The sequence below is a fragment of the Pararge aegeria genome, chromosome 2 (assembly GCF_905163445.1).
Source record: "Pararge aegeria chromosome 2, ilParAegt1.1, whole genome shotgun sequence".
NCBI classification, from domain to species: Eukaryota; Metazoa; Arthropoda; class Insecta; order Lepidoptera; family Nymphalidae; genus Pararge; species Pararge aegeria.
The window spans coordinates 15,716,205-15,741,855 of NC_053181.1; the positions used below are offsets into that span (position 1 = coordinate 15,716,205).

The 25,651-nt window shown below is 34.2% G+C and overlaps 3 protein-coding genes across 3 annotated transcripts; 2 read left to right on the top strand and 1 right to left on the bottom strand.

The window, feature by feature from the left end:
• Window positions 1-373: 373 nt before the first annotated feature.
• On the bottom strand, window positions 374-13,766 carry LOC120631523 (exosome RNA helicase MTR4). Its single transcript, XM_039901147.1, has 18 exons — window positions 13,584-13,766; window positions 12,948-13,067; window positions 12,328-12,570; window positions 12,050-12,224; window positions 11,611-11,722; window positions 11,304-11,506; window positions 10,498-10,738; window positions 9,617-9,807; window positions 8,511-8,612; window positions 7,843-8,016; window positions 7,439-7,541; window positions 7,065-7,237; window positions 6,382-6,573; window positions 5,084-5,325; window positions 4,073-4,309; window positions 3,011-3,173; window positions 1,543-1,705; window positions 374-575 (listed from the first exon to the last, which is right to left on the bottom strand). Exons 1-18 carry the CDS (start codon window positions 13,670-13,672, stop codon window positions 418-420), a joined length of 3,081 nt encoding a protein of 1,026 aa, XP_039757081.1. The 5' UTR covers window positions 13,673-13,766; the 3' UTR covers window positions 374-417.
• Window positions 13,767-14,090: 324 nt separating this feature from the next.
• LOC120631273 lies at window positions 14,091-18,046 on the top strand. Its single transcript, XM_039900760.1, has 6 exons — window positions 14,091-14,276; window positions 14,751-14,933; window positions 15,559-15,673; window positions 16,117-16,274; window positions 16,839-16,943; window positions 17,837-18,046. Exons 1-6 carry the CDS (start codon window positions 14,244-14,246, stop codon window positions 17,987-17,989), a joined length of 747 nt encoding a protein of 248 aa, XP_039756694.1. The 5' UTR covers window positions 14,091-14,243; the 3' UTR covers window positions 17,990-18,046.
• Window positions 18,047-19,196: 1,150 nt separating this feature from the next.
• LOC120634530 (leucine-rich repeat transmembrane neuronal protein 2) lies at window positions 19,197-22,846 on the top strand. Its single transcript, XM_039905214.1, has 3 exons — window positions 19,197-19,508; window positions 20,197-20,436; window positions 21,018-22,846. Exons 1-3 carry the CDS (start codon window positions 19,290-19,292, stop codon window positions 21,789-21,791), a joined length of 1,233 nt encoding a protein of 410 aa, XP_039761148.1. The 5' UTR covers window positions 19,197-19,289; the 3' UTR covers window positions 21,792-22,846.
• Window positions 22,847-25,651: the final 2,805 nt, after the last annotated feature.

The following is a 25,651-nucleotide window of genomic DNA, read 5'->3' on the forward strand; positions in this document are numbered from 1 at the left end:
TCACATTTATAATATTAGTTAGGATTCAATAAGTGTTTCGATCAGGCTCGAAGGACCAGAAACAGCTGTAGGTACCAATTTAGGTTACATCCTTTACTATACTATCTGTAATCAGTCGATAAACTGTTCAATCGATCATATGGCAACATTATAATTATAAGTAATTTAGAATATCATAAATTGTCCGTTTTTTATGCTGCTAAGAAATACTGTGTTAACGAAGAGTAAAACAAGAGTTTGAATGACTAGAAAAAATATACCTCATTTTTGGACAACACAGTTACAGATTACAGTTAAACTGATTATAGAAAATAGATATATGGATACTATATAGATAGATGGAATGTGGTTTCTAAACAAAATAATACACACCTTAAAAGAACGATACAAGTTTTAAATTTACTTGATAACATTAGATTACATGTACAAGCTGGCGGCAAACACAATATCGCGTTTTAACATCTTGATGGCGTCGCTAAATTTATTTTCTAGGTCAGTATTTCCTATATTCTTCGAAGCTTGACATAACTGCCTCAATACTTCTTCCAAGCGACGCATGCATCGGATTATGGAACCTGCGACAATATATTTAATTTATAAAAACAAATACATGTACTGCCATTTTCATAGAGCTATACCTAGACTATCGCTACCGCCCCACTACAGTGCACGCTGGGTAAGTGCGGATTGGTAGAGATTTAAAATACATGATATCATTATGGAGGCCTTTCAGGTATACAGATTTCCTAACAATGTTTTCCTTCACTGTTAAAGCATGTGATATTTAATGGCTTAAAATGCACAAAGTTATGAGGTGCGGGGGATTGAACTCGGTCCCCTCGAAAGTACGGCTGATATCCTCACCACTAGGCCACTTCCACCGCTTGTTTATTAAAAGCTATTATTGATAAGGTCAACAAAACTTTTTTTAACATGAAGATATCAGTTTATAGTCTATTCAAATGAAAAGCCATCTTGAAGGAGATGTTTCAATCAATGTATGAGCTCTGGGCCAGGACTTTGTAAGATATACATGGCTATAGGCCAGAAAAAAACGAAGTTTTCAACTATATATTTTCTTTATGCTATTAGCAACATGGTACAAAAATTCATCATGGAGATAACATTTAACTTTGACAGATATTTAACTCTGACAGAGTCAACTATGGTGTAAAACGAAAAAAATAGTAGTTTAAAGGTACCTAATTGTTTACCGGATGAATGCCTCGTAGATCTTGTTTAAATTCTTATTGAAAGTAACTCTAACAAAGAATTACGAAAGTGCACAACCGACATCGATAGAAATTACAGTGAATTGTCAATTGACATTTAAGTGACAAGCTGTCAATTTACGTCAAATCATACGACGCCAGCGACGCCATATTGAAAATAGATCACATTATTAATTATTAAAAACAATGTACTTCTACAGTATTCGTTTTAAATCAATAGTTTTATTTTTCCCGATAACAAAAGAATTTTCAAAATTATTTAAGGCTGAAACACCTGCTTTCAAGGTAGTATTCTTAGTACAATTCTTACCTTCAAACACGTCAGTCATTTTGCAAATTTGCAGAAAGGATGCTCCCTTGGCCCATGATAACACTACATCCATGAGTGTGCATTTAAACTTGCCCACGTACTCGTCCTCGTCTAAGTCCATTTTAGATTCGATCGAAACTTTGGCGATACGGCGCGCGTATTCCTTAAAAATGTAAGATATAACATAAACACTGACAGAAGCTTGTATTCCAACTTTTGTAATAAATATTTTTTTACATATTATAAAACAAAGTCCCTCGCCGCGTCTGTATGTCTGTCTGGGTGTGAAAATCTGAAAAGCCACTGAAAGGATTTTCATACTCATATCATCAAATAAATAAGGTTTTAGTGTGTATTTTATTTTGGTTTTCTGTAAATTGGCTGAATTATAACGATGTTTGTTAAAGATGCCATACCGACTTGTAGCTTTACCGGCGTACGCCACGAAAATGATTGATGATACATATAAATAATGTACGACATGTCTAAAGTCATAATAATCTACAAAAAAGTCCGCAAGGCTATATGCCAGTGGTATGCATCTCGTACATGCATAAAGCAGTGCTCGGGCCTGAGAGACCCTCAGTTAGACTTACAATTTGAAGCTTTAAAAAAAATTAAACAATTAAATGAAAACAACATGATTTAGAACTGTTGTATTTAAATAACAGTAATCGAGATGAGTAAGGTCAAAATTTTAAAATTAATGAAAAATCCACCATTGGTGATTTTTAGATAAAATGAATTCTATTTATCTATTTATTCAATTTACTGCACAAACAATAAAGACGCTTTACAAAAGGCGGTTTTAATGCTAATCAATAAAATTCTGTCGATTTTGAGAAGTCAGAAGTATTTTTCTACCTCTAAAAATAAGTACAAAATGGCGTACTCACAAAAATGTGATACTTTGAATACACATTCACATACTTACATATTATACTCTGCCCAATAAATAAACTTCACTACGTCGCAAATCTATATTACCACGTTCTACACACATCTATATTATCACGTTATACCGCAAACATAACGTGATAATATAGATGTAGGAGTAATTTATAGGAGGTGTTTTTGTGAAGGCGCTAATGTCTGAAACTACTACCAGTTGGATATGAAAAATGTTGAGTTTGATAGCAATTCTTGAGAAATATGCTTCCTAACATTTCATAACATTATGACCTTTAAAGAGTAAAAAAAAATGTCAGAAAGAACGCTAACCAACAACGAAGTTAAAACGGATCAGCAATGGCGTGCACAGGGTTTTTGACCAGGGAAAGATGGGAGATGCCATAAAATGGAAAAATACTTCGCATTTGCGAGTTTTATAACATTTTTAGGGTAGGCAGAGCTTTTGTACATGTATGAAGTGCACGCCACTGCGGGTCAGAGTATATAATGTAAAGTAGCGAATCAAAACACTTTGTAAGTTTATTTAGCGGCATGAGCTGCAAAATGTTTTCCATACCTGCAGCTGCCTTAAGACTCCTTTCAGTTCGTCTCCGGTGGCAGAGGACTGGGAGGAATTCTCGTCGCAAACGAAGCAACTGACGAGCGCCGCACTTTGTTCCGAGCTCAACGAGTTAAACACGCCGTTGAAGATCAACTCCGTTAGCAACAATTCATCCGCACTGGAAAAAGTATACGCTTATAATAAATACAACAATAAATAAATAAATAGCAAAATGGTCCTAATGTTTCTGGGTTTCATGTCTAATATTTACGTTGGTGTTTCAAAATCATAAACAAAACAAACCAAAGAACCAGTCGATTATAATTTGTTTAAAAAATTGGCCTTATCAAGTTATTACTTACAGTAATAACTTGATAAGGCAACTTTTATTTTTAATAATAAATTTTTAATTTCATAAATTAAATTTTCGGCGTGCAATGGACAAATAATATACATACGTGTTAATTATTGCATATAGGATATATGTACTAATATTATACTAAATATTATAAAGAAGTTTTTTTTTTGTTTGTATGTTTGTTTGATGTACCCAATAGGCTCCCAGCGTTCTGCAACGATTTTAAACATTTCTTAACTAAAAGAAAGGTACATTACCAGGAAGTAACATATGTTATAATTTATTTTGTGAAAAATGGAGAACCTCGGACAAATTGCAGTAATGTGCTGCTGGTAATACGTAATAATTATATACTACATAATTAAAGTACTCATTATTACCTACAAAAAAGTCCCTGAGGAAGGGATCTAACTATCATAGTTAAGTCAGAATTTTGTGCTTTTGTGTTCTAAAATTTATTCAGATCGCCGTTAAATACAAAAGTAGATTTATTTAACATACTACAGGATTTACTTTAAAAACAAAAACCAACGCGGACAAAGTCGCGGGCAACAGCCAGTTACATATAGTACTCATATTTCCAAAGGGCTCCCAAGTACTAGAAAAGATAGCGATATACCGATGGTAAACCGATGAAAGACATACGACATCAGTGCTTAATGCACTGGTCATCAATGAGACATGAAGATCTAAATATGATAATCAGACCTTTAGCTTACCTACTTAATTCACAGGCTATCCTTCCTTTTAATTCTATAACATCCGAGAAAGTACAGTAACCTAATCGTCTTAAAATACGTTTTCTTTTCTTCAACTCTTCCATCTGTAATATGCTTTTTGCTTTCTTCAGTTCAGTCTTCAGTAGCGAAAGTTCTTCGAATATTTCCTGTTTCTTATCGTATGCTGCTGTTAGAGCGCCACGGTTTTTGTCTTTGTGTAATGGATGAGCGTATAATCTGAAACATTTAATAAAACAGACTTCAAACAACAGGTTCCGGGTGCGATTTCCAAGCTCAAGCTGCAATGCGTTACAGGTCTGCTCTAAACACGTTAGTTTGCAATGAAATTTACAAGTGTTACGGTAATATTGTAAAGTGGGTAAACGATTCTTATTTGATTAACCACATTTAGTTACACGATTTTAACAGGATGAGTAATCGCGAAGCCAAGTGAGAGGGGACACATCATACATCGTCCGTCACAAAAAACCGACACCCTGAAGTTAGCTATCGTCGACATTTTAGTTTTTTTATAAAAGGTTTGACCGTGTACACTTTCAATTGTCAAAGCTCATTCTGGTGATTTAATTGATTCAATTGAAATTTTAATGTTCAGTGAAACTTGATGGTCCGATAATGCGTTATAATAAAACTTTCAATGTATTAAATACGTTTTTTCTTTTTTTAGTGTAGTTTTCTCTACAAACTTAGGTGTAAGATATAATGTTTGAAAAGATTTTTATCTTCTTACGCCAAAGTATAATTTGTAACGCGTGTAAAATTTCGGTTGAAAAATAAACTCACAGACAGACCATCATCTACAGTGCAAAGCGAGAACTTTGTTTTATACAAAAAACTTTAACTCAAACGACTTTAAATTAATTCTAAACGACATGTACAAAAACAAACACTTTTTCAAGATGCAACTAACTAGGGATAACATATTGAGCTGCTATGATATGAAAAAAAATATTCTATTCTATTTTATTATTAAAATAAAAACACACTCACTTCTCTTCTAAAACTTTTATCCTATCGACACACTCCTTGAACACATTATCTTCGATTTTCATGTCCTTTATAGGGTTTAACAAGGGGGGTCCCTCTGGGAAGCGTTTCTTTACTTCACTAATCGTTTTTAACACGGATTTGCGATTGTCTGGCGGCCTCAGATCCTTGGGGTAGTACACTCGGAGTGAACTTATCTGGTATATTAAAGTGTGGAGAACTGGAACTACTTCTACATCACCTGTCTATAAAGTAAATATTCATCATTAACATCCACAGCTATTAACGGTCCCACTGCCGGACAATCTTGTTTGTTTGTTTCAAAGCTTTATTGCACACACACATTTTACACAAAGTAAACACAGTATACCTACAGAAGAAACTTAGAATAGAAAATAGAGCGTGCAAAGTAGACTAAGCGATCTCTTCCAGACAACCTTTGACGTTAGGAAAGACGAATCTTGCACTCTCATAGGAGACTCTTTTAGAGTGTAGACAGTGGGTTTTTACACGCTACTCCAATATGGATTGGTGGGCTTTCAAAACTATTACAAGTTAATGATATTATCAGAAAGTAAATATTAATAGAGAGTTATTTACGATTTTTATAATGCCATTAAATTAAATAATTTACTTTTATTGTATGCAACGATGTTATAATTACAGAAATATATTGTCTTATTACTAAAAACGATCTCTTCCAAGCAAACAAAGTTGTAGAAAGGAAATAACTATAGATATCATGTCAACCCATTACCGGCCCACTACAGAGCACGGGCCTGCCACACATGAGAAGAGTTTAGAGGCTGTAGTCCACCACGCAGGCCTAGTACGGATCGGTGGACTCCACACGCCTTTTGAGAACATCATAGAGAACTCTCAGACATGCAGTTTTCCTATCGATGTTTTCCTCCACCGTTTAAGCAAGTGATATTATAATTGCATAAAACGCATATAACTTGGAAAAGTTAGTGGTGCGTGCTGGGATTCGAACGAAGTCGTAACCACTAGACCATCACCGCACTTATTCCTAAATTATTTTTTAGAGTAAATATCTGTGTAATTAATGAAGTTATTAGAATTAAATCTGCGTATGAGATCAAAAAGGGAATAAAAAAAAATGTTCTCTTTCTTATTTTCAGAACCCTGGCGCAATGCTCTAGCATGGAGATAGCATATATGGAGATTTTTAATTTGGAAATTTAACTCACTCTCGCCGCGGTTTCTAAACCCACCTACAGTAGAAATTAAAACAGCCAGTAGAAAGGGTAAATCAAGTATCAATATAAAGCGGTCCTTACCTCTCCGGGCGGACAAGGCACGTTTGTATCTGCATCATGAGAATGGGACTTTTTGACGTGAAGAAGTATATCCACGATTATGACCGTGTCAGCCGTGAGTGGGTTTTCTCTATGCGTTTTCTTGTCTTTACCGGTTTTATGCCTAAAGTTTACTATTATGCCCCAGTCATACTCGTACTTTTCTGTTTTAACCTGAAAAAAGCGTCTTAGTTATTTTCCTGAGATTATAAAAATAACCAAACTGCCTATTAGTTAAAGCCATGCCCCTAATTAGTTTCTACGCGACATCGTACCGGAACGCTACATCGCTTAGCGGCTCTTCTTTGTCAGTAGGGTGGTAACCGGCCATAGTCGAAGCCTCCCAGACCTGGATTTTTTTTAAAATACATATTCCCTAATTGCCCCAGTCGGGAATTGACCCACCCACTTATAAGACCGACCCACATATAACACCGACCCACTTACAAGACCAATACACTTACAATACCGACCCACTTTTAAGACCGTCTCACAATACCAATACACTTACGATACCGACCCACTTTTAAGACCGACCCACTCATAAGACAGACCCACTTACAAGACCAACCCACTTATAAGACCGACCCACTTATAAGGTCGTCGAACTTAAGACTGCCTAGCAGCGTGACATCAATAAGACTGAAAATAAAGATGAGACTCACTTTGACCAGTCGTCCTGGCTGTAGGAAAGGCTTCAAATACTCCGGCCGCGTGATAAAGGATCTGAACTGTGAGCCCAACAGGTCAAGCTCGGAACGCACGTTGCAGTACGACGCGATCGAGTGCTCATGCTCTATTGTTAACGCGGCATATTCCTTCTGCTTGGCTTTAACCTCTGCAAGTAATGACGAATCGTAAAAACAACATTCACATACATTTTTGGTATAAAAGAGAAAGTGCCGGTCAAGAAAGAAATGTGTTGTATTTACAAACTCTTAACTCATACAGCGAATTTTTTTTTTTTTTACACAACGTAACAATAGTAAGGTTTTTAATTCAAAATTAACTTTTTAATTCTACATAAATGTATTCTTACTGTCGATCAGATCTGGAATGGCGGCTTGGTTTTGGAACTGGAAGAAACTTCTTTCCAACATGTATTCCGGATTAATTTCTTCTACTCTCAATAAATTTAAAACCTGTTAACATAAAAAACAAAACATCATTTGCTAATTTTATTGACACTTAGCTTAGCCTAAGGCGGATATTTATTTCATGAGCTGCGATCGGTACTGTCAAAATCACAACCTAAATACAAAGTAATTAATAGTTGCTCGAATCAACTCTTAATTATATGGTTTCTTCAGACACATGACCTAACTCACCCGCCATTTCTACAAAATCCCTTATCAGCCCAAAAAAAAACTTGAATTCGTTTTGTATATAACTTGACAGGCAGTAACTTATTGCCAATATAAAGCGCACAGAAGTAGAACTTACCATGTTATATGTGAGATGGAAGGCAGAGTTGATAGGGTCAGCCTTGCCCTGTACCATATCCTTAACGACGGCAGGGGTCACTTTCTGGTCAATCATCAGTATAACTATACCCTTGTCGTCCAGCCCACGACGACCTGCGCGTCCTGACATCTGGATGTATTCCCCCGAGGTTATCTACAAAGATTTAAAAAAAAACATTGAGGAAACCTAAAGACTTAAAGTAAAACTAAAGACTATAATTGCTGACTTAAAACTTCTATCTATATTCTTTTTTGTTTAGGTAGGCATTATAAACATCAGTAACTCTCAGAAAAGAGCAACTGCTGAGTTTCTTCTCGGCTTCTTCTCGGTAGAATCTTCCTTCCGAACCGGTGGTAGAGTCTCTACACACAGACAGACTGAACGTTTCAAAAGTGCTTATATTAGGCCTACTTGAAATAAATTTTGAATTTGAATTTTGATGGGTGTCATAAATTCTAAATATTATCATAAATCTTTTCATTGATCTATCTTGCTTGCACTATCACTGTTTATGGAGGACAAAAGCGAGAGAGATACTGAGTTTTATAATGCCTACCTAAACAAAAAAGAATAAAATAAACATACCAGAAACCTACGAACATTAGACCAAAAAATATCTTATTTGGAATAATAAATGCAATACTTACAAATCGGAAGTCCTTTCCGTCGAATTTCTGGCAATTGGTAAAGACCACAGTCCTGGCAGGCATGTTAAGGCCCATAGCAAATGTTTCCGTGGCGAAAAGTGCCTGAAATCAGACAAATCAATGAAACATAATGGTACACGGTTATTTTGTTATTGAGATAAATGCCAAATATTGTTGTTACTAAGGTTTAGCAGAGGTTTTTGTAACTTTTCAAAACCAATGTTCTTGGCCAGTGGCTTACTGGAAATAAGTTATTCCCTCACTTCTTGGATGTTACGAAGCTCACATTGTTATTCGCATGAACCTAATAAGTTCCCAAATCGTGCATGGAATCTTATTTAAGCCGGTTTCAAAAAGAAGGAGGGCATAACTCCATCATAATAAGTAGATTTACATTTTGTCTTCCTACAGTATAAGCTAGTTTAAATTGTTTTTTCGAAATGTAAATTACAGCAAATCAACCGCGATTGCTGATATCGCTTAAATATCAATGTTTACGCAATCATAAAATCACGCCTGTACCCTCGAAATTGTTACCGCAGATGAACCGGGGTGGTGTATCGGGGACAAACTACGTCAAGTTATTAGTGTAACATTCCAATAAAACAAACGCAATGTTGACCCGCGCTAACACTAGATGGCGTTAGTGGTAGTTGCATGAAATGTAGATCGCGCTAAAGAGATTTTTTCCCACTAGCACAAGACGGCGCCGCGGCCAAAAATTTCACGATGCTGAATCTTACTAGTGGAACAATGAGGATGTGCTTCCACTGCGTGCGACTTTAGCCAGTGTCATTGTCTTGCTGGTCACGTCATTTCCAAGTGCACTCGAAATATAAACTCGTCCCTTCACACGTGTCTTATAATTCATTGGTTACAGTGGCATATTCTTTCGAGAGTGGAAGCTATCGCTAGCGCATAGTATTCAAGCTTGATTTATATTATAAATTATTAACTTTTAAAATTTATATCGGAAGTGTTTTTTTAATTTTTATCTTTGTCAAGGCGTCGACATCGGACATTCAATCTGTATTGTTTTAATTAATTATTAAAGCTTATAAATAAGAAAACGCATTGGAAAGTACAAGTTCCCATAAAATAAGTACCTTGATAAGTCCCAAGCCGAACAATATTTCAATAGTCTCCTTCAATATGGGCAGTAATCCACCATGATGTATACCAATACCGCGTCTTAGCAGCGGAATCACATTTTCGACTTGCGGTAGCTTACGATCTTCCTCCGATAGTACGTCCATAGCATTATTGAATACTTCATCAACAAGCTTCTTTTCCTCAACTGTTGAAAAAAGAAAATGGTGGAATAAATGTAACCATACATTTGAAAACTATTAATTACTAGGTGGTATGTATAAATAACTACTTATATTATTAACTAATAAATATTTTACATCTGCTGCACGTTCGCGTCCCGTGACGGTCAACTTTTTTTTATTTGAACAGAATGTGGAAAACCTTTTATTCTTTAGATATCGAGAGCGTAATATATTCTCCTTTGCCTTAAGTAATCTTATCAATCAAAATTAATTGGTAGAAAAATTCCCAATACAAAAACAAATATTAGAAGCTCTCGGCCTGCAGTTTTTTACAATAAAATTAACAACTTTGTTGATATTTAATATTGAATATTTTACATAGATCTACTCTACTTGTAACTACTCTGTAATGGAGCATCAGCAACAGCGCGCGAACCACGGCTTTGTCGCGTGTACTCGCAACAGTTTGGCAACAGGACATGTATTTGGTATCACAGTGTAATGTTACTGTACAGAAGTAACATGTTTTTTTTTTTTTTTGTATGAAATAAATTAAAAATCGTAGAACAAAAGTTGTAAATTTTAATGATGGGAACTACGAGCCAGCTCCTTGTATTTTTTATTTAACCCAGTATAAATAACTAAATCGAAAGAACAAGTTTCAGCAGCGCTTAAATCTTCTGATCGCTGAATAGTAATACATAGAAGCCTACTTGTGTTGAAATCCAATTTGGCCATCTGCATAGCATACAGCTCGCAGTCCTTTTTGCTAAAGCTGAATATAATGACCGGTGCGAAGTTCCTTTCCATTATCATCTTGACGATGTTGAATATATTGGTGTTGTTGTTTCCACGCATTCCTCCCTTGCGGCCTCTCTGGTCACCTTTGCTTGCTTCTCCCGCGTTGCCTAAAACTGCCATTGCTGTGTTGAAGTTGTCTTCTTTGAATTGACCCTACAAGAAAAATTATATGACATAGACCATATAATGTATGTAGAACATAACTTAGAAAAGTTAGAGGTACATGCTGAGATCTCGAACTCGACCCTAACCTAACCTAACCTAAACGAACCTAACCTAACCACTGAGCTATCACCAGTGATGTGCACTTCATACATGCTTAAAAGCACTGCTTACCCTAAAATTGATATATAACCTGTATAGGAGGAGGATTTTTGCCATTATATGCAATTTTCCTGCCTTATGCATACCCTGGTAAGAAACTCAGTGCACGCCACTGGCTATCACCGCTACTCGGTTCAGTGCAATTCGAAGTAACATAAAATAAACATCTATAAATTTCAATCTCTATGGTGCCGATTGCTGCCCCCTGAGTTATGAGTGGCTTAGACCCTACTTGGCTTGGCATGAACATGTCAGCCCTGCACATGGGGCATGATGGATTGATAGATTATAGCAACGCCATATTTCAATAATTTAGTACCGTTGCAGATGAAAATGCAACTCAAGATCTACAAAGGACTTCTAGAACTATGATAATAATAGTTGTCAATATTACCGTTTCATCCACTACAAGATGGATGCCATCGCCGCCCGCGGGGAATATGTAATGCTGCAATGGTGTTGGTCTATACTCCGTGTAAACAACGTGGCATGGCTGAGAGTGCAAGCGACATACCCATTCGGCGAATTGCCGCGCATTGGGTATTGTCGCGGAAAGAAATACGTAGTGCACGTTGTCGGGCAACAGGATCAGCGTTTCTGGAAACCAGTGTTTGGTTGGCATTGGTTGTATTCCATAAATTATACATATAATCGAAATATTCCAGTAGTATATATTATTTTGTAAAGAAAAAAATCTTTACCTTCCCAAACAACACCTCTCTCCTTGTCTCTCATGTAATGGATCTCATCAAACACTACCCATCCAACTTCTCTCATTATTTCAGAACCTCGGTATAACATATTTCGCAGAATCTAAAAGCATATAACACTATTATGTAACATCTGCAAAAGGCCAAATTAAAACCTCAATATTTAAACATTTAAATATGTTGTAGGTACAAGAAAGTACAGAAATAAACATCTTATTTAATTTTTACCAAAGATGTAAAGGTAAATATCATAATTTAAGACCCAAATTAAAATCTTGTATTTTCACACTCATCAATTTTCTACTCTTGGCCATATTTCAGAAGGGATTGACACACAAAGGGTTTACAAATCAACAGACAAAATGCACAGCTAATTCAACCTAGTCAACCTTTACCTACATTTAAATAAAACAAAATCATAGCAACTTACTTCTGTAGTCATAATTAGACATGATGCAGATGGATTGATTGTAACGTCACCAGTGATAAGACCTACATCATGAAACTCCTCAGAAAACTCCCTGTACTTCTGATTTGATAGAGCTTTTATTGGTGTTGTATATATTACTCTCTGTTTGTTCTTTAATGAAAGAGCTATTGCATATCTGGAAAGGATTTGTTATTTGCCATGAGAAATAAAAAAGGAAGTAAATTCTATATTCAAAAAAATAATAGCAATTATTTATAATGTCAATTTACTTTACTCACTCTGCAACTACAGTCTTTCCAGCTGATGTATGAGCTGATACTAAAACCGACTGTAAGTTATTAATACATAATATGGCTTCATTTTGAAATGGATCCAAGATAAAGCTGTACTGTTTCGCAGGCTCTGCTGGGAGTTGTGAGAGAGGTAGGTACTCATGGTTCGGCGGCACTGCCACTTCGTGTGTACATCCTTCATGTGTTTCTAATGTGTGTATAACTATTCTCGAGGCTAGGAGATCTAGGCTGAAAACCAAGAAAAACATTTTTCCCATGTCCCTTAAGACCTTGACCATGTAAGTACCACCAACATGCTTATTTCTGCAGCTGTTGCAATGCAGTGTTCCGGTCTTAAGAGAAGGCTTAATGCAAGATAACTTCCTTGCATGCCTTAATGTTGCCTGTTTATAGGAATTGGTTTTCCACTTACCAACAGGTAAATTGGCTTGGTTTATCAACTATTACTATTTTAAAAAATCCACAGTCTATTTGTCCCATTGTATAAATCTTAGCTCCAGTATCTTTTTTTTTTAAGTCTTAGTTTAGTTGAAGATGCAAATGCAATTAAAGTTTTTATAGGAAAATCAAATGTTACAAGAACAAATCACAAGTATAAAGCTTACTTCATGTCACTAGTGATCTCCTCAACATCTTCCTCATCATGTTTGACTTTTTTTGAGGTATCTGCATATTGTACTTCTTCATGTGGGCGTTTCGTGCTCACTGGTGGTTTTTCTGGTACTCTAGAAAGGCATATAATTAACTACTTACTTTATAAATACAAAGCAATGTTGTATATGAATATTATGTGAGCAGATGACAGCCATAGATTTTAAAATAAGTAATTATGTATTTAATAACTGTGTTATTATATATTTCATAGATTATTGTGAATGTGTTTAGATATATAAAAATTAAGACCTCTCTACATAATCATCATAATTCACCAGCCTCTGAATTAAACATTCCTGGGCAAATGCATCCTCTCTTGCAGGTTAGCCGATTATTATCACAAGTTAGACATATTGTTATCCTGAGCCAAATCCGTAACGAGACAATGGTCGACAAAGTAAATTTCATAAATTTCAATTAACTTTTCAGATGAATTTAATGAAATACCACGTGTTAGGGGAAAGAAACCTAGGACCCAGTGATCCGTAGTCGAAAATTTTAACCATTAGACCAATGAGGCCGTGTAGAGGTAGACGCGATAGTAAAAACAAAACCGCGCTAGGAAGTTAAGGTTAGGAGACACTTACGAGGATTCCTCATCACTCTTGATCTTAAGATCCTTAATAGAGGATTCGCTATCACCGAAACAATCAAACAAATTAGTAAAATCGGACATTTTACTTAATTATTTTGATTAAAGCGCATATTATTTTTTATTACTGTTCACAACTTAATTTTTACTCACAGATGACAGAAATCAGAATGGCACACACAGATTACATACATATCACAGACGAGTAAATAACTGGACTAGTGGCACAGATTATTGATAGAAGATATGTGCAAAGTTTCATGAGGATCGGTAGTTTTTTGCGTGAAAGCGTAACAAACAAACTTACATTGACATTTATAATTATACTAAAATATTAGTAGGCAATATAAGTATAATAGTATAATAGTATAATAGGGATTATGCTAAAGATCAGAATACGCATATAAAAGTTCTGTTTAATCTGTACTACAGATTAAACATAACTTTTATATCTGTATTCTACATGACCGATTCTTTGATTTGTTTTTATCCAGTGTTTTTTTTTAATTTGTACCTCTTTTTAATATATTTATCATAAGTATCTCGGTAGGTACCTCGATATTGTACATTTTGTTAAATGTATCCCTTTTAATTTAATTCATACACATTAATCAAATTCACTTTAAATAAATAACAAGTAATAACATTAGGAATAATGGCTGAATTAGAAATCGCAGACACGACCAGAGTATGTATCAGAATATTTTCATATTTTTTTAAGCGAATTATTACAGAACCTGTGTTAGCCCCTTTCATTCCATTATGTAGTGAAAACTCATTACCAATAGGCACAGCCCACAGGTTTGTACAGCATGATTTTGAATGATGAAAATTCATGTAATGCAAATCTGTTTGTGCACACAAAGAGATTACATTTGTGTCTTAGCCTCTAGAACAGTACTGCCCTACTTTGCAATGATTCAGGCTAATATTGATTTCCACTGCTGTGTGCTAACTTACTTTCATCCCTAACTGAACTAACTATTTATAAAACACTTATAAATTAAAATACAATGTTGTCTAAAAACTTCAACTAAAAACATTTACAACGCTTAAGTTTTGCAGACACTAACTCACAGAAGCTTAATTATATATATATATATATACAATAAAGACTTTATCTATCTATCTATATATAATGAATTCTTTAAAATTATTTCAGTTATCGAGACCAAGTCTTGCACAAGTTAAGGCTGTCATACAGTTTATTCAAAAACATCCAGATTTAGTGCATAAAGGGAGGCATGGTGTAAATCATGAAAAAATGCAGAAGCTGTGGATAGAACTCTCTAATATTGTCAATTCAATTAAAGGAACTGTTAAGTCAACTAAAGGTTGGATAAAGGTATGTATTAGTAAATTGAGAGGTATCAGTTATGTGCACACAGGTAAGCACTAAAAGGGCAGATGATATTAAATGAAAAAAATCTCTAGCACAAGTTGTAAAAAAACCTAAGGGCAACCCATAAAAAGCCTACCCTTAATTTGTTATAACTCCTACTGGAGATTTTCTTTATTTCTTGATAAATAGTTCAGTATTTTTATTAATAATGCCTTAAACACTGAAAATTAATGCTTAATATCTCACTATTGTTGCAAAGATGGCATCATACCAAATATGCAAATCTTTTGAATATTCGGTAGGAGTGCCTTTGGGTGGCTTCAGTAATTTCACTTTTAAAAAGGCCTCATGCAATTTGGCAGCTTAGAAATAATTATTTTTGGATGGATTTAACTCTTGAAAGAAGTAAATGAACTCATTATACTTAGTATTGATATTTTTACTAGTTTGATAATAATTATCTATTTTGTTTTATAAATTTGTGTAACTGTAGTCATATTATTATAAATATAATGAAATTATGTTAAAATTTTATTTGGTGCCATTAAACTGAATCTTTAAGATATACTGGAAAAAGTTAATATCTCACTTGAATGACAAAGCTAATTATAACTTTTCTGAATTTCAGTTCTGGTCAGATAAACGAAGGAATGTCATTATGAAACAAAAACAGATAAGCTCAGGCAAAATTGTGGGAAAATTAACTTCCTTAGAGCAGAAGATTTTAGATATAGCTAAATCACGTAAGTTTTTTTGGCTAAGCCATCTGTCCTGGAGTTATGCTACAATATTATGATAATCAGCAATGGAGCAGTAATTTTTCATATGGGAAAAATGTGCCAATTTTTCATAATGGAAAAATGCCTATTAGTGTCCCACTGTTGGGCAAATACCTGTGTGGTATTTGCCCAACTGTGGGACACTAATAGGCAAAAAGATCATCATCAGATATAGGATTTATCTATGGTAATTAAAATAGCACAACCATTTTAGATAACTCAAGTATTTAAAAATCTAATAATAAATAATTATCAACAAAACTATACTTTTACAATACACTTTTGATAAAATGGTTTAATCCTTTCTATAAAGATAATATAAACCATAAATGTTTACACAACAACTGACAGAGGCATAGGTTGATCCACCCAAAATAATCTAACACAATTTATGTTTGCATTTACAGGGAAAAAGAAATCTCATGCACCACAACTATGTAATGGGGATGACAATTCGGTTGAAAACATTCCCCTTGAAGATGACAATGATCTTGATTTGCAAATAGATAGTGATAGAATGCCAACCGAATCAGATGAGCGACATTTGAACACTATGGAGAAAATGGTAACTATAGTACTATTTGATTCCCAAGTTGAGCAAAAAAATTGAAGGAAAACTCAATTGCAATTTTTTACATAAGTTGGAAATAGCTACTGATTGTATAGTTGAACAAGCTAACCTCTAGACTAACAATGTATTCGTACCGGAAATATAAATAACTTGGCGGGCGGCTCGTCTTCCTCGCTAGTGTGGTAACTAACCATGGCCAATACTTTCCACCAGACCAACAATTTAGAAATTACAAATTCCCATATTTTTTTTTTACTTAATAAATCATAGTTGACACAATAAACATGGTGCCACGGTAACTGTTGCAGTAGTATAAACTGTTTCGCAACAATTAACGCCCACCTCCAACAATAAATGTATAGTACCAATAAAACAAAAGTAGATAACATAGTAAATGCCAATAAAAAAAAAAGAATTAGAGTCAATTAAACAAAGATATATAAAAACAATGATTAAGTTAGATATTGATACCATATGGGTTAGAATCCAGGACCGGTACACCATTATGGTTTGATGGAGGTCGTCAAATGCGTCGTAATTATTGTTTTTTTTTTTCAGATTGAAGCAATGAATCAGCAGGCCACAGCCCTAGCTAAGATGGCACAGGCCACAGTAATTAAATCAAAAGCTATGGAGAGGATGGCTGAAGCGTCACATAAACAAGTAGGTATTTCCTGTTAGTGACTTTGTCATTCCCATGCGGTACAATTTACGTCGCCAATAGTACCAATTAAATTGTACTGAAATCTCTTAACAAAATATAATTAGACTCAAAAACTTTAAAGTACACAAATAAGGTACCATGTTCCAAACAACAACCTATTTATGTATCATTGGAATACTGAGAAAAGAGTTTTATATCGGACGTACAGGAACTAAGTAATATATAAAAAATATGCATTCAGAAATTTTGAAGCAGCTCATCAAATTAAGTTTCTACCTATTCAAATATTTTTTACGCGGCGAAATGAAACGAGCTCAATTCAATGAATGAATAACGCAGCCGCGCCGTGAATTCATCTAATTTTCTTATTTTTTTTTTTAAATTTTTGTTTTTTTATCAGTGAATAGTTGACATCAGAAATATTAACTTGACCGTTGTTGTGCGAATTAAAAAAATACACCTTTGTGGATCTTCCAATCACGTGTATTGGAGGTACATTGTCAAAACGGCTGTGCTGAATTGGCATACGTTGATTGATTTGACACAATCAATCTAAGTATGCCAATGTTGCAATATGTGCCGTGTCGTGACAGCAGATCCGAATAAAGTTGTCACCACCCCTCTTTGTCGCACAAGGCGACGAAGGGCAAATCCTCCTGTTGAGAGAGGCCCATAGTCCATCAGTGGACTGTTATAGGCTATTGATGATGTCAATGTTATAAATAATTTATAATAGGCATTTTAAAAGCTTGTCATTTCGTCCCATACAACTGCCTAATTATGTCCCATTGCTGGTGCTTAAACTAGTGCGGCTAGGCAGGCAAATGTATCAAAAAGAAAATTTTGAAACATACTTATTAACTAAAATAAATAAATGTATTGTATTTTTTAGGCTCTAGCTGTTGACCGGTTAGCTGGGACGTTCGAAACGATAGGTACCTCTGTATATGATGTAAGAAATGCCGTGATAAGTATGGACTATACTATAAAGAAATGCTTCACAACCAATTCGACGCAACACAGACAAAATAATCTATTTAGTTAATAATTTAATGTATCTATAGCATTTAATTTTATAAGAGGACTGCTAATACATTGATTTACAAAACTACTGTGTACTTATTATCCATAAAAAAAATTGTGTTTATATCTGCCTGGGCGAGGAATGGAATCCTTTTCTAATAAAATTTAAAACCATACCCAAAAACAGTTACAAAAAAAGATGTGATAGTGCCTGTTATTATGAATTTATGAAATTAGTTACTGCCTGCGTCAACGTGGCCGTTGAGCGTTGATGCATCTTCATTAATTCAATGGGTAGTTCGCGAACGACCTAAGTGGGAAGAGCGATCCTTTAAATGAACTATGCGAACTAGTTTATTGAAAACCCCGCTCTTAGTTTATAGGTAATCATATTACAATACTTTTCTAGTATTGTAATATGATTACCTATTATACTAGGAACGAAACTAGTTTTTGACTAATTATTAATATAAATTATTTTATTTTTCGTTTTTATATCTATAAAAGATTTTATGTGCCGCCACAAAAAAGACAACTTTAATTGTAAAAATCATACTTTTGAAATATTCTAATGAAAATACGTAATATGATTTTTTGTTCTTGCTAAATTATTCTAAAAAAGAATTAATGAACTAATAGAGCGAACTAGTCCATCCTTAGATTACAATTTAATTGAGCGCTCTCCTTTGTTACCGGTTAAGCCCACCTCTCAAGACTCCTTTAAAGTAATAAGCCAATACGGCTTAAATTACTTATCAAAAATAAACTTAGTAGTTACTCTTTTCCATTTTATCAACTTGTGATAGAATGGTCCCTCGTATATATACATTCTACGAGCGACACTCGATAGCGCGATTGAAAGTATTACTAGCGCCATCTGTTGGCATACTCATAAAACTATATTTGCTTTTGCTATAAGAAAATATTTCTAAACATAAGTGTATGTTGCATATTCGATGAAAAAGTAGCCTAAATATATTTAATTAGTTATCAAGGAAGATTACAAAGATCTAAAAGTGTTAACCAATGACATAAAAAGCCTTTGATAGAAAGATTTCTACCAATAAATATTTTAACCTCGTTTCGAATGATCAAAAAGAGCATTACTGTTGGTTTATTTACTTAGTACCTATCTAAGAAATAATGTTAGTAGACAAAGATAATTTACCAACGTAGTATATATACTAGTTATCTTATCATGCATGATATCACTTATCAGTGTGAACGAATACTTGCTCCATTTTTATTATGCGTCAGTGCATTTTCAGGTATAAGAAATAAGTCAGGATGCATACGATGTTGTTGATTGTCAATAGGAAATCATGTGGTGGTTAATATTTCTCTTGTCTTGGTGGCATGTTGGGATATCTGGAGGTACAATTTGTCCTAAAGAATGTGACTGTGATATGGACAATCGGCTGAACAGAGCAATGTGTGTCGACCAAAACATAGTTTGTGTGGATGTTGGAGTGCCTAAAGAGGTTCAAGTGTACAGTTTAAGCAGAAATGTGATAAGTGAGCTGGACAATTATTGTTTTAAGGTAACTACTAAAACCGAATTACTAAATGCAATGCAATTTTTTTTAATGCATCTCATCTACATAATCAACACATTACTGGCCCACTACAGAGCGCGGGTCTCCACCCACAACAAGGAGGGGTTAAGGCCGTATTCCACCACGCTGGCCCATTGCGGATTGGTGGACTCCACACACCTTTGAGAACATTATGTGAAACTCTCAGGCATGCAGGTTTCCTCAAGATGTTTTCCTTCACCGTTGAAGCAAGTGATATTTTAATTACTAGAAACGCACAAAACTTCGAAATGTTAGAGGTGCGTGCCGGGATTCGAACTCGGCCCCCCTAAAGCAAAGTCGAGCTACTACCAAATGCGCTATTACCGCTTCATTAATTAATGCATCTATTAACACATAATAGATTGTCTAACCGATCACTTAATCAGGGGAAGTTCTCGGATAGATCTCTAAATTTTTATAATCTTTTATTTTGTAGTTTTTGAACTACTTTTCAACAGTAAGACAAAAATGTTAGGTTACTACTGCTTTAGCGATTTTCGCATTTGCAGAGCAATATATAATTTTATATTGATTCATGACAAAATAACTTCCCCTTACTATAATTATTTGAAGTCGTTAGTTTAGGTACTTATGCGAATGATTTATATATATTTCGAATGAATGTGTTAAGCTAAAACATTATTCATTTCAGGAAATTGGATACAGTTCATTAATAATCTTGGATTTGTCATACAATCTTATATTTTGGATTGGCTTACACGCATTCGCTGGATTAAACGATCTTACAAATCTAGACCTTAGCAACAACAGGCTGCGGTTTATTCCCTCAGATGTGTTTTGGGAAACGCCCAAGTTGGAAATACTAGATTTATCATCCAACGTGTTCGAGAGTGTGAAAAATGAACCGTTTATCATGCACGACAATTTGCAGGTAGGTTCGAATATTTACATACAAAATTTTATTACTTTTTATACGTCGGTGAAATTTCTACCGTATCTGCCTACTCCAGAATCTGATGAGGCCAGAATCTGTTCAATACCGAATAAATGCTGTGTACCTACACAAGATACACATCGTTTTCAAGTTACTAATAAAGGCTTTGTACTTTTACTTAACTACTGCCGGCCTTACCTTACGTCTGCTATTTTATCATTTTCACATTTAGGTTGATGACAGCAGCTAAAGGTTCTTTCATTAGCATTAGTATTTAGTCAAGGTTGGATTCCCAGCAGATGCAATTTGGGAATTTATATTTTCGGAATTATTTCTGGTCTGATCTGGTCTGGCTTCGGTCGCTGCTAGTTACCACCGTACAAAGCGATTTATCCGTAGCGGGCTAACCTGTTATATATATAATACTCCCTAACAGGTTAGCCCGCTACCATCTGAGACTGCATCATCACTTACAACCTGTCAAAAGCTAACTAATAATAAACCTTTTTTGTTAATTCTTCAATGAACAAAAATGGTTTATTAACAACCGTGATTATAAAAATTATTTTTTGTTTCAGGTCCTAAATCTTAACAATTGCCGCATCAAGTCATTACCACAACGGCTATTCAGTAGATTGCCCAATTTGAAGAAGTTAGATTTGAGCGAAAATTATTTCGTCACCATAACAATAGACGTATTGCAACCAATACAAAAACTGCAGAGACTCGAACTGAGGAATGAATACTGGCAATGTAATCCTTATTTCATTGCAGTCGAAACGTGGATACATTCCCGCAATATAAAATACGAGAAGCAATGCAAAAAGAAGCCACAGCAAAAATCCGAGAAAATAATATCCATGGTCGTTGAAAGAGAATCAGTTGATATCGATAAAGTGTGGAATATAACTGTTGATAATAATAACACGGTAACAGTGGAGCCAAAAGCAACGAAACCTTTGACGCCGTATCAGAAATTCGATAGGGATTTTTCGGCCGTTCAAGCGTTTGTCATTGGTGTTGAAATCGGCTTAGCGGTTGGCATAGTCGGAACGTATTTGTGGTTAAATAGTGTTTGTTCGTGTAATCTGCTTTGCTCCCGACCGCAGAGGGAAAGACGCCGCAGAAACCGGAGAACTGAGGGTGATATACGAGCAAATTTACTTTGGAACAACGTCATAAGCCCAGATTTGGAGACTCCGCCGCTTTATCGGAGACAACCTTCACTCCCGGATCGTTCACCACCTTTCCCGATATTTGGTATTGCGGGTTTACAAGTGGATGCCATACGGGAAGATAGTAGAGCTGAAACGCCGCCTCCTCCGTACAACGAATGTCGCTTGAATATTTGAAATAAGTAGGTTTATTATTTTTTACACGTTAGATCTAGTTGTAACTATAGTTTATTATTATTAAATTTCGTATTGAATCAAGGGCTCTTACAAACCCTTGATTGCAATGTTACGTAACAAGTTACGTAATAGGTGTAAAGTTACTCTCATGTTTTGAATAGGACGACTGAATTAATTTGCACTGTATAAATCGATTATTTAAGACTAGGATAAATTATTTATACATTATGGTATAAGGCAAATCTTGTGACTAATATCACATTACATCACATTCACATCGAAATTGAGCAGTCTCAATTTCGCTGTGAATAGTGTGAAACTAATTTTGGAGGCCGCGTCACGCGAATGGGCTTTTGAGTAATGACTCCGGTTTACATAACTAGGCCTGGTGCACATTTTTTAGTCGATCGTGTGAATTCAGTCCTGTATGACATAATAATAATAATTATTAATACAACAGACGAAAGATATTGTAATAAATAAGTTAGATAATAACCGAAAGGGATACCAAATTTTCGGCAATCCTGTAACAAATCGAAATAAAACAAATATTCGGAGAAGCAAAAATATGGAATATTTTATTCAATTCGTAAATACCATTATCACATTCGCTTAAGACTACAATTGATAAAATTTGTTGTTTAATTTTAAATTATACGCTTAGTCAGACTCGTAAAATAGAATTTAATATAAATTCTCTATAAACTAAACAGATAATTTGGGTAACTATATAAAACTTTCGTACATGAAATAACACAACCTCATGGCAAAAAAAATTACTATGGCATTTCATGGCAAATAACTAATGATTACAAGCGTCCATTTGACCCATATAAAATTGAAACCGTAAGCACAAAAACTTCAATTAAACAGTCTTTATTTTAGAATTATTAACTTAATTTCGTGCTTACAATTTCAGTCATACATAAAGTTTGAATTCTTATTGCCTTATATTCGTTGTGTATACATGAAGGTATTATTTACCTTGAACTAATGGTTAAAAGTAAAATCTATGCTTATAAATTATACATTTCATAAATACTTTTCAAAAAACATTTTTTGTTTCAATTAAAATCTATAATATAAAAAATAAATCTTCATCAGGTGCGATTCTCGTACAAAAAAAAAATATAAATTGTATAATAATAAATGTTTAAATAGTTTCTTTACATTAAAAAGGAATGTACACATTGTATCAAAAAGTTTAAAATTGGTAATGTTTAAAAGTACATTATTTAAATTCACCTTGAATTAATTATCATAAAACATTATTAAAGAAATTCATTATGTGGCGTAAACTTTACATTACAAAGTACGGTCGGTTTTTACATATCGGATTGTATGTTTTACAATTACAATTCAAATCGGAACTGCAGGGCTTACTACCATCGCTTTGAGCATTGTTATTTTGATATTGTTGCAGTTCTATTTCAAGAATAAAATCAAGGTACGTAATATAAACTGTATATGTATTTTCTAAGTATTTATGTATATATAATTCATAACAATATTCATCAGTCATCTTAGTACCCATAACACAAGCTTCGGGGCTAGGTGGTGATGTGTGTATTGTCGTAGTATATTTATTTATTTAAACAAAAAAAAAAAAACTGCCATTTTGAATTAATACTGTTTTAAGTGATGGTAGTAACCCCCCGTCCGGGCATTAAAGATTGAAAAGAAAAGTTAGTTTTTAATGCAAACTTAGGACACTAGCAAGATTTCACGAACAATTAGTTTAGTTGGACGTACTTATGATAAAGCTTTCCAAACGAAACATTACTTAAAGCGGTATCATTTGAATATTTATAATGCTCTTGTTTCAGAATTATAATTTTATATAATTCATTAGTTTATTATCATATAAAATTGAGTTTTTTGAAATAATACTTAAGGCGATGGTGGTATGTAGATAGAATCAAAATATCTAAGACTCTTTTGTTATGCAAGTTGAGTTGTATTATTTATAAGTTGACGCCTTAATTGTCTTAATTCTATTAACTTTGAATCTTACGATATTCATCTTTAAATTCAAAATCAATTGCATATTTGCATTAACAGGCAAAAAGCCAATTTAAAGAAAAGCAATATATATTACAGCATGCATATGAACATATATGTAATGATTGTATGAACTTAATAAAATAGTACTAAAACATATGAGTAATTGATCTAGAAAATATGTACATAGGCTCGGAACTATTAATTTATGCTAAATAGATATATCGATTTTATTAGGCATATCCTCATTCGTTCTGTTTAATCATCATCTTGCGTCTACTGTTAGATAAAGCAGCAGTAAATCGACGCGCCCAAACCGCGTCCGAGGTGGCGTGCAAATACGCGTCTTATTTGCGATACATCACAATACTGAATGAATGCAAAATACAGTATGAAGATTATAGCACACGAGTGTGGACCACAAAAATAGAGTATAAAAAATAGCGAAAAGCACTTATAAGTCTTAAATACAGTCCTTATACTGCTACACTATTATTAATTCCAATGCAATGGACTAATAATTGACAAAGGCAATCGTGACACCTTAAATAATTAAAAATATCTGTAAATAATATCCTATTTAATTTGGGGGCGTTCATAAAAAACCGTGAGAAGTTTAAGGGGGGAGGGGGTCGAGCCAAATCTCATCTGATCTTACTTTACGATCTGAGAAAGGGGGACGCAGCAAATCTCGTGCAATTTATATTCTGATTGAAAAAATAAAAAATTTAGTATTTTGGTCATTTAATCCAGATTGTACATGCTTAAGAATTAATCTTAAGCGTAATCTTAATACGATTAAAATCAAACACTTATTCGTTCGAAAGAAAAAAAAGCATTTATACTTCGACGTTATACATCTACTGATTGTCGAACCACCATATTTGTTTTATACCTAATAGCTCAATTTTGAAACCCACATTTTGGAAAATCTCACGTGATATAGGGGGTTGAATAAAATCTCACGACATCTCACCAAGGGGGGAGGGAGAAACAGAAAAAAACACCTCACGTAATTTATGGACGCCCCCTTTTTCATATACTAAATGAAGGCAAGGTCGAACCTCTGCGACCTCTGCTGCGTTCCTGGTATCAGTTCAAGTTTGCGGTTAGTGTGCGACCAATCACAGGACGCCTTTTGAGTCATCCTGGCCATATAAAGAATGCAAACTTGAACGCCATTAGGGACGCCTCGATGGCCTTCACTTAAGCCGAAATAATTAAAATTCCATCATTAAAAATACCATGAAAAATAGATTAAACATTAAAAATTTGTATTGCTCTATACCCCTAAAAATACTAAAAACTTATCATTTACTAGGCACATCATGGCATGTTCTTTATCAAATGTCATACAGGGTGAGTTTTAGAGACAGGCTCCGTATGGTAGCTACTATAATATATTACTGCTACTACAAAGACTTGACCTTAGAAACCCATTTAGGATTTTTTACTGCCGCTGTATTTTTCAATTCGTAGGTCACAACATATTATTAAACTCTTTATTTGTATACCACAACATTTAAAATATAACAAAAACAGAAACATCGAAAGAAGTAGTAATACAAAAGGCGGCCTTATCGCTTAATAGCGATCTCTGCCAGGCAACCTTAGAATTAGGAAAAAAAAAGAAGAGGAGAATAGACTGCTGGTGGTACAAATATTAAAATACATACATGCAAATAACTACATGCTAATACATAAACTAGTGTGCACAAATAGATAAAAAGTAACTAATATAATAAATAAATAAATATAAAAATAAACTAATATATATAATAACAATACTTACATAATTAAATACTTTAACATACAATAAATGAGTAAGTACATATATACATACTATTAAAAGTCGTTAA

Excerpts from the sequence above, each read along its gene's own strand:
- LOC120631273 (XM_039900760.1), top strand. The coding sequence starts at position 14,244 with ATGGCTGAATTAGAAATCGCAGACACGACCAGA. Across the intron at positions 14,277-14,750 it reads AAATCGCAGACACGACCAGA|TTATCGAGACCAAGTCTTGC; the intron begins GTATGTATCAGA and ends AAATTATTTCAG. Across the intron at positions 15,674-16,116 it reads TTTAGATATAGCTAAATCAC|GGAAAAAGAAATCTCATGCA; the intron begins GTAAGTTTTTTT and ends TTGCATTTACAG.
- LOC120634530 (XM_039905214.1), top strand. The coding sequence starts at position 19,290 with ATGTGGTGGTTAATATTTCTCTTGTCTTGGTGGCATGTTGGGATATCT. Across the intron at positions 19,509-20,196 it reads TGGACAATTATTGTTTTAAG|GAAATTGGATACAGTTCATT; the intron begins GTAACTACTAAA and ends TATTCATTTCAG. Across the intron at positions 20,437-21,017 it reads TCATGCACGACAATTTGCAG|GTCCTAAATCTTAACAATTG; the intron begins GTAGGTTCGAAT and ends TTTTTGTTTCAG.
- LOC120631523 (XM_039901147.1), bottom strand. The coding sequence starts at position 13,672 with ATGTCCGATTTTACTAATTTGTTTGATTGTTTCGGTGATAGCGAATCC. Across the intron at positions 12,225-12,327 it reads GGAAAGACTGTAGTTGCAGA|ATATGCAATAGCTCTTTCAT; the intron begins GTGAGTAAAGTA and ends AATCCTTTCCAG. Across the intron at positions 576-1,542 it reads AATGACTGACGTGTTTGAAG|GTTCCATAATCCGATGCATG; the intron begins GTAAGAATTGTA and ends ATATTGTCGCAG.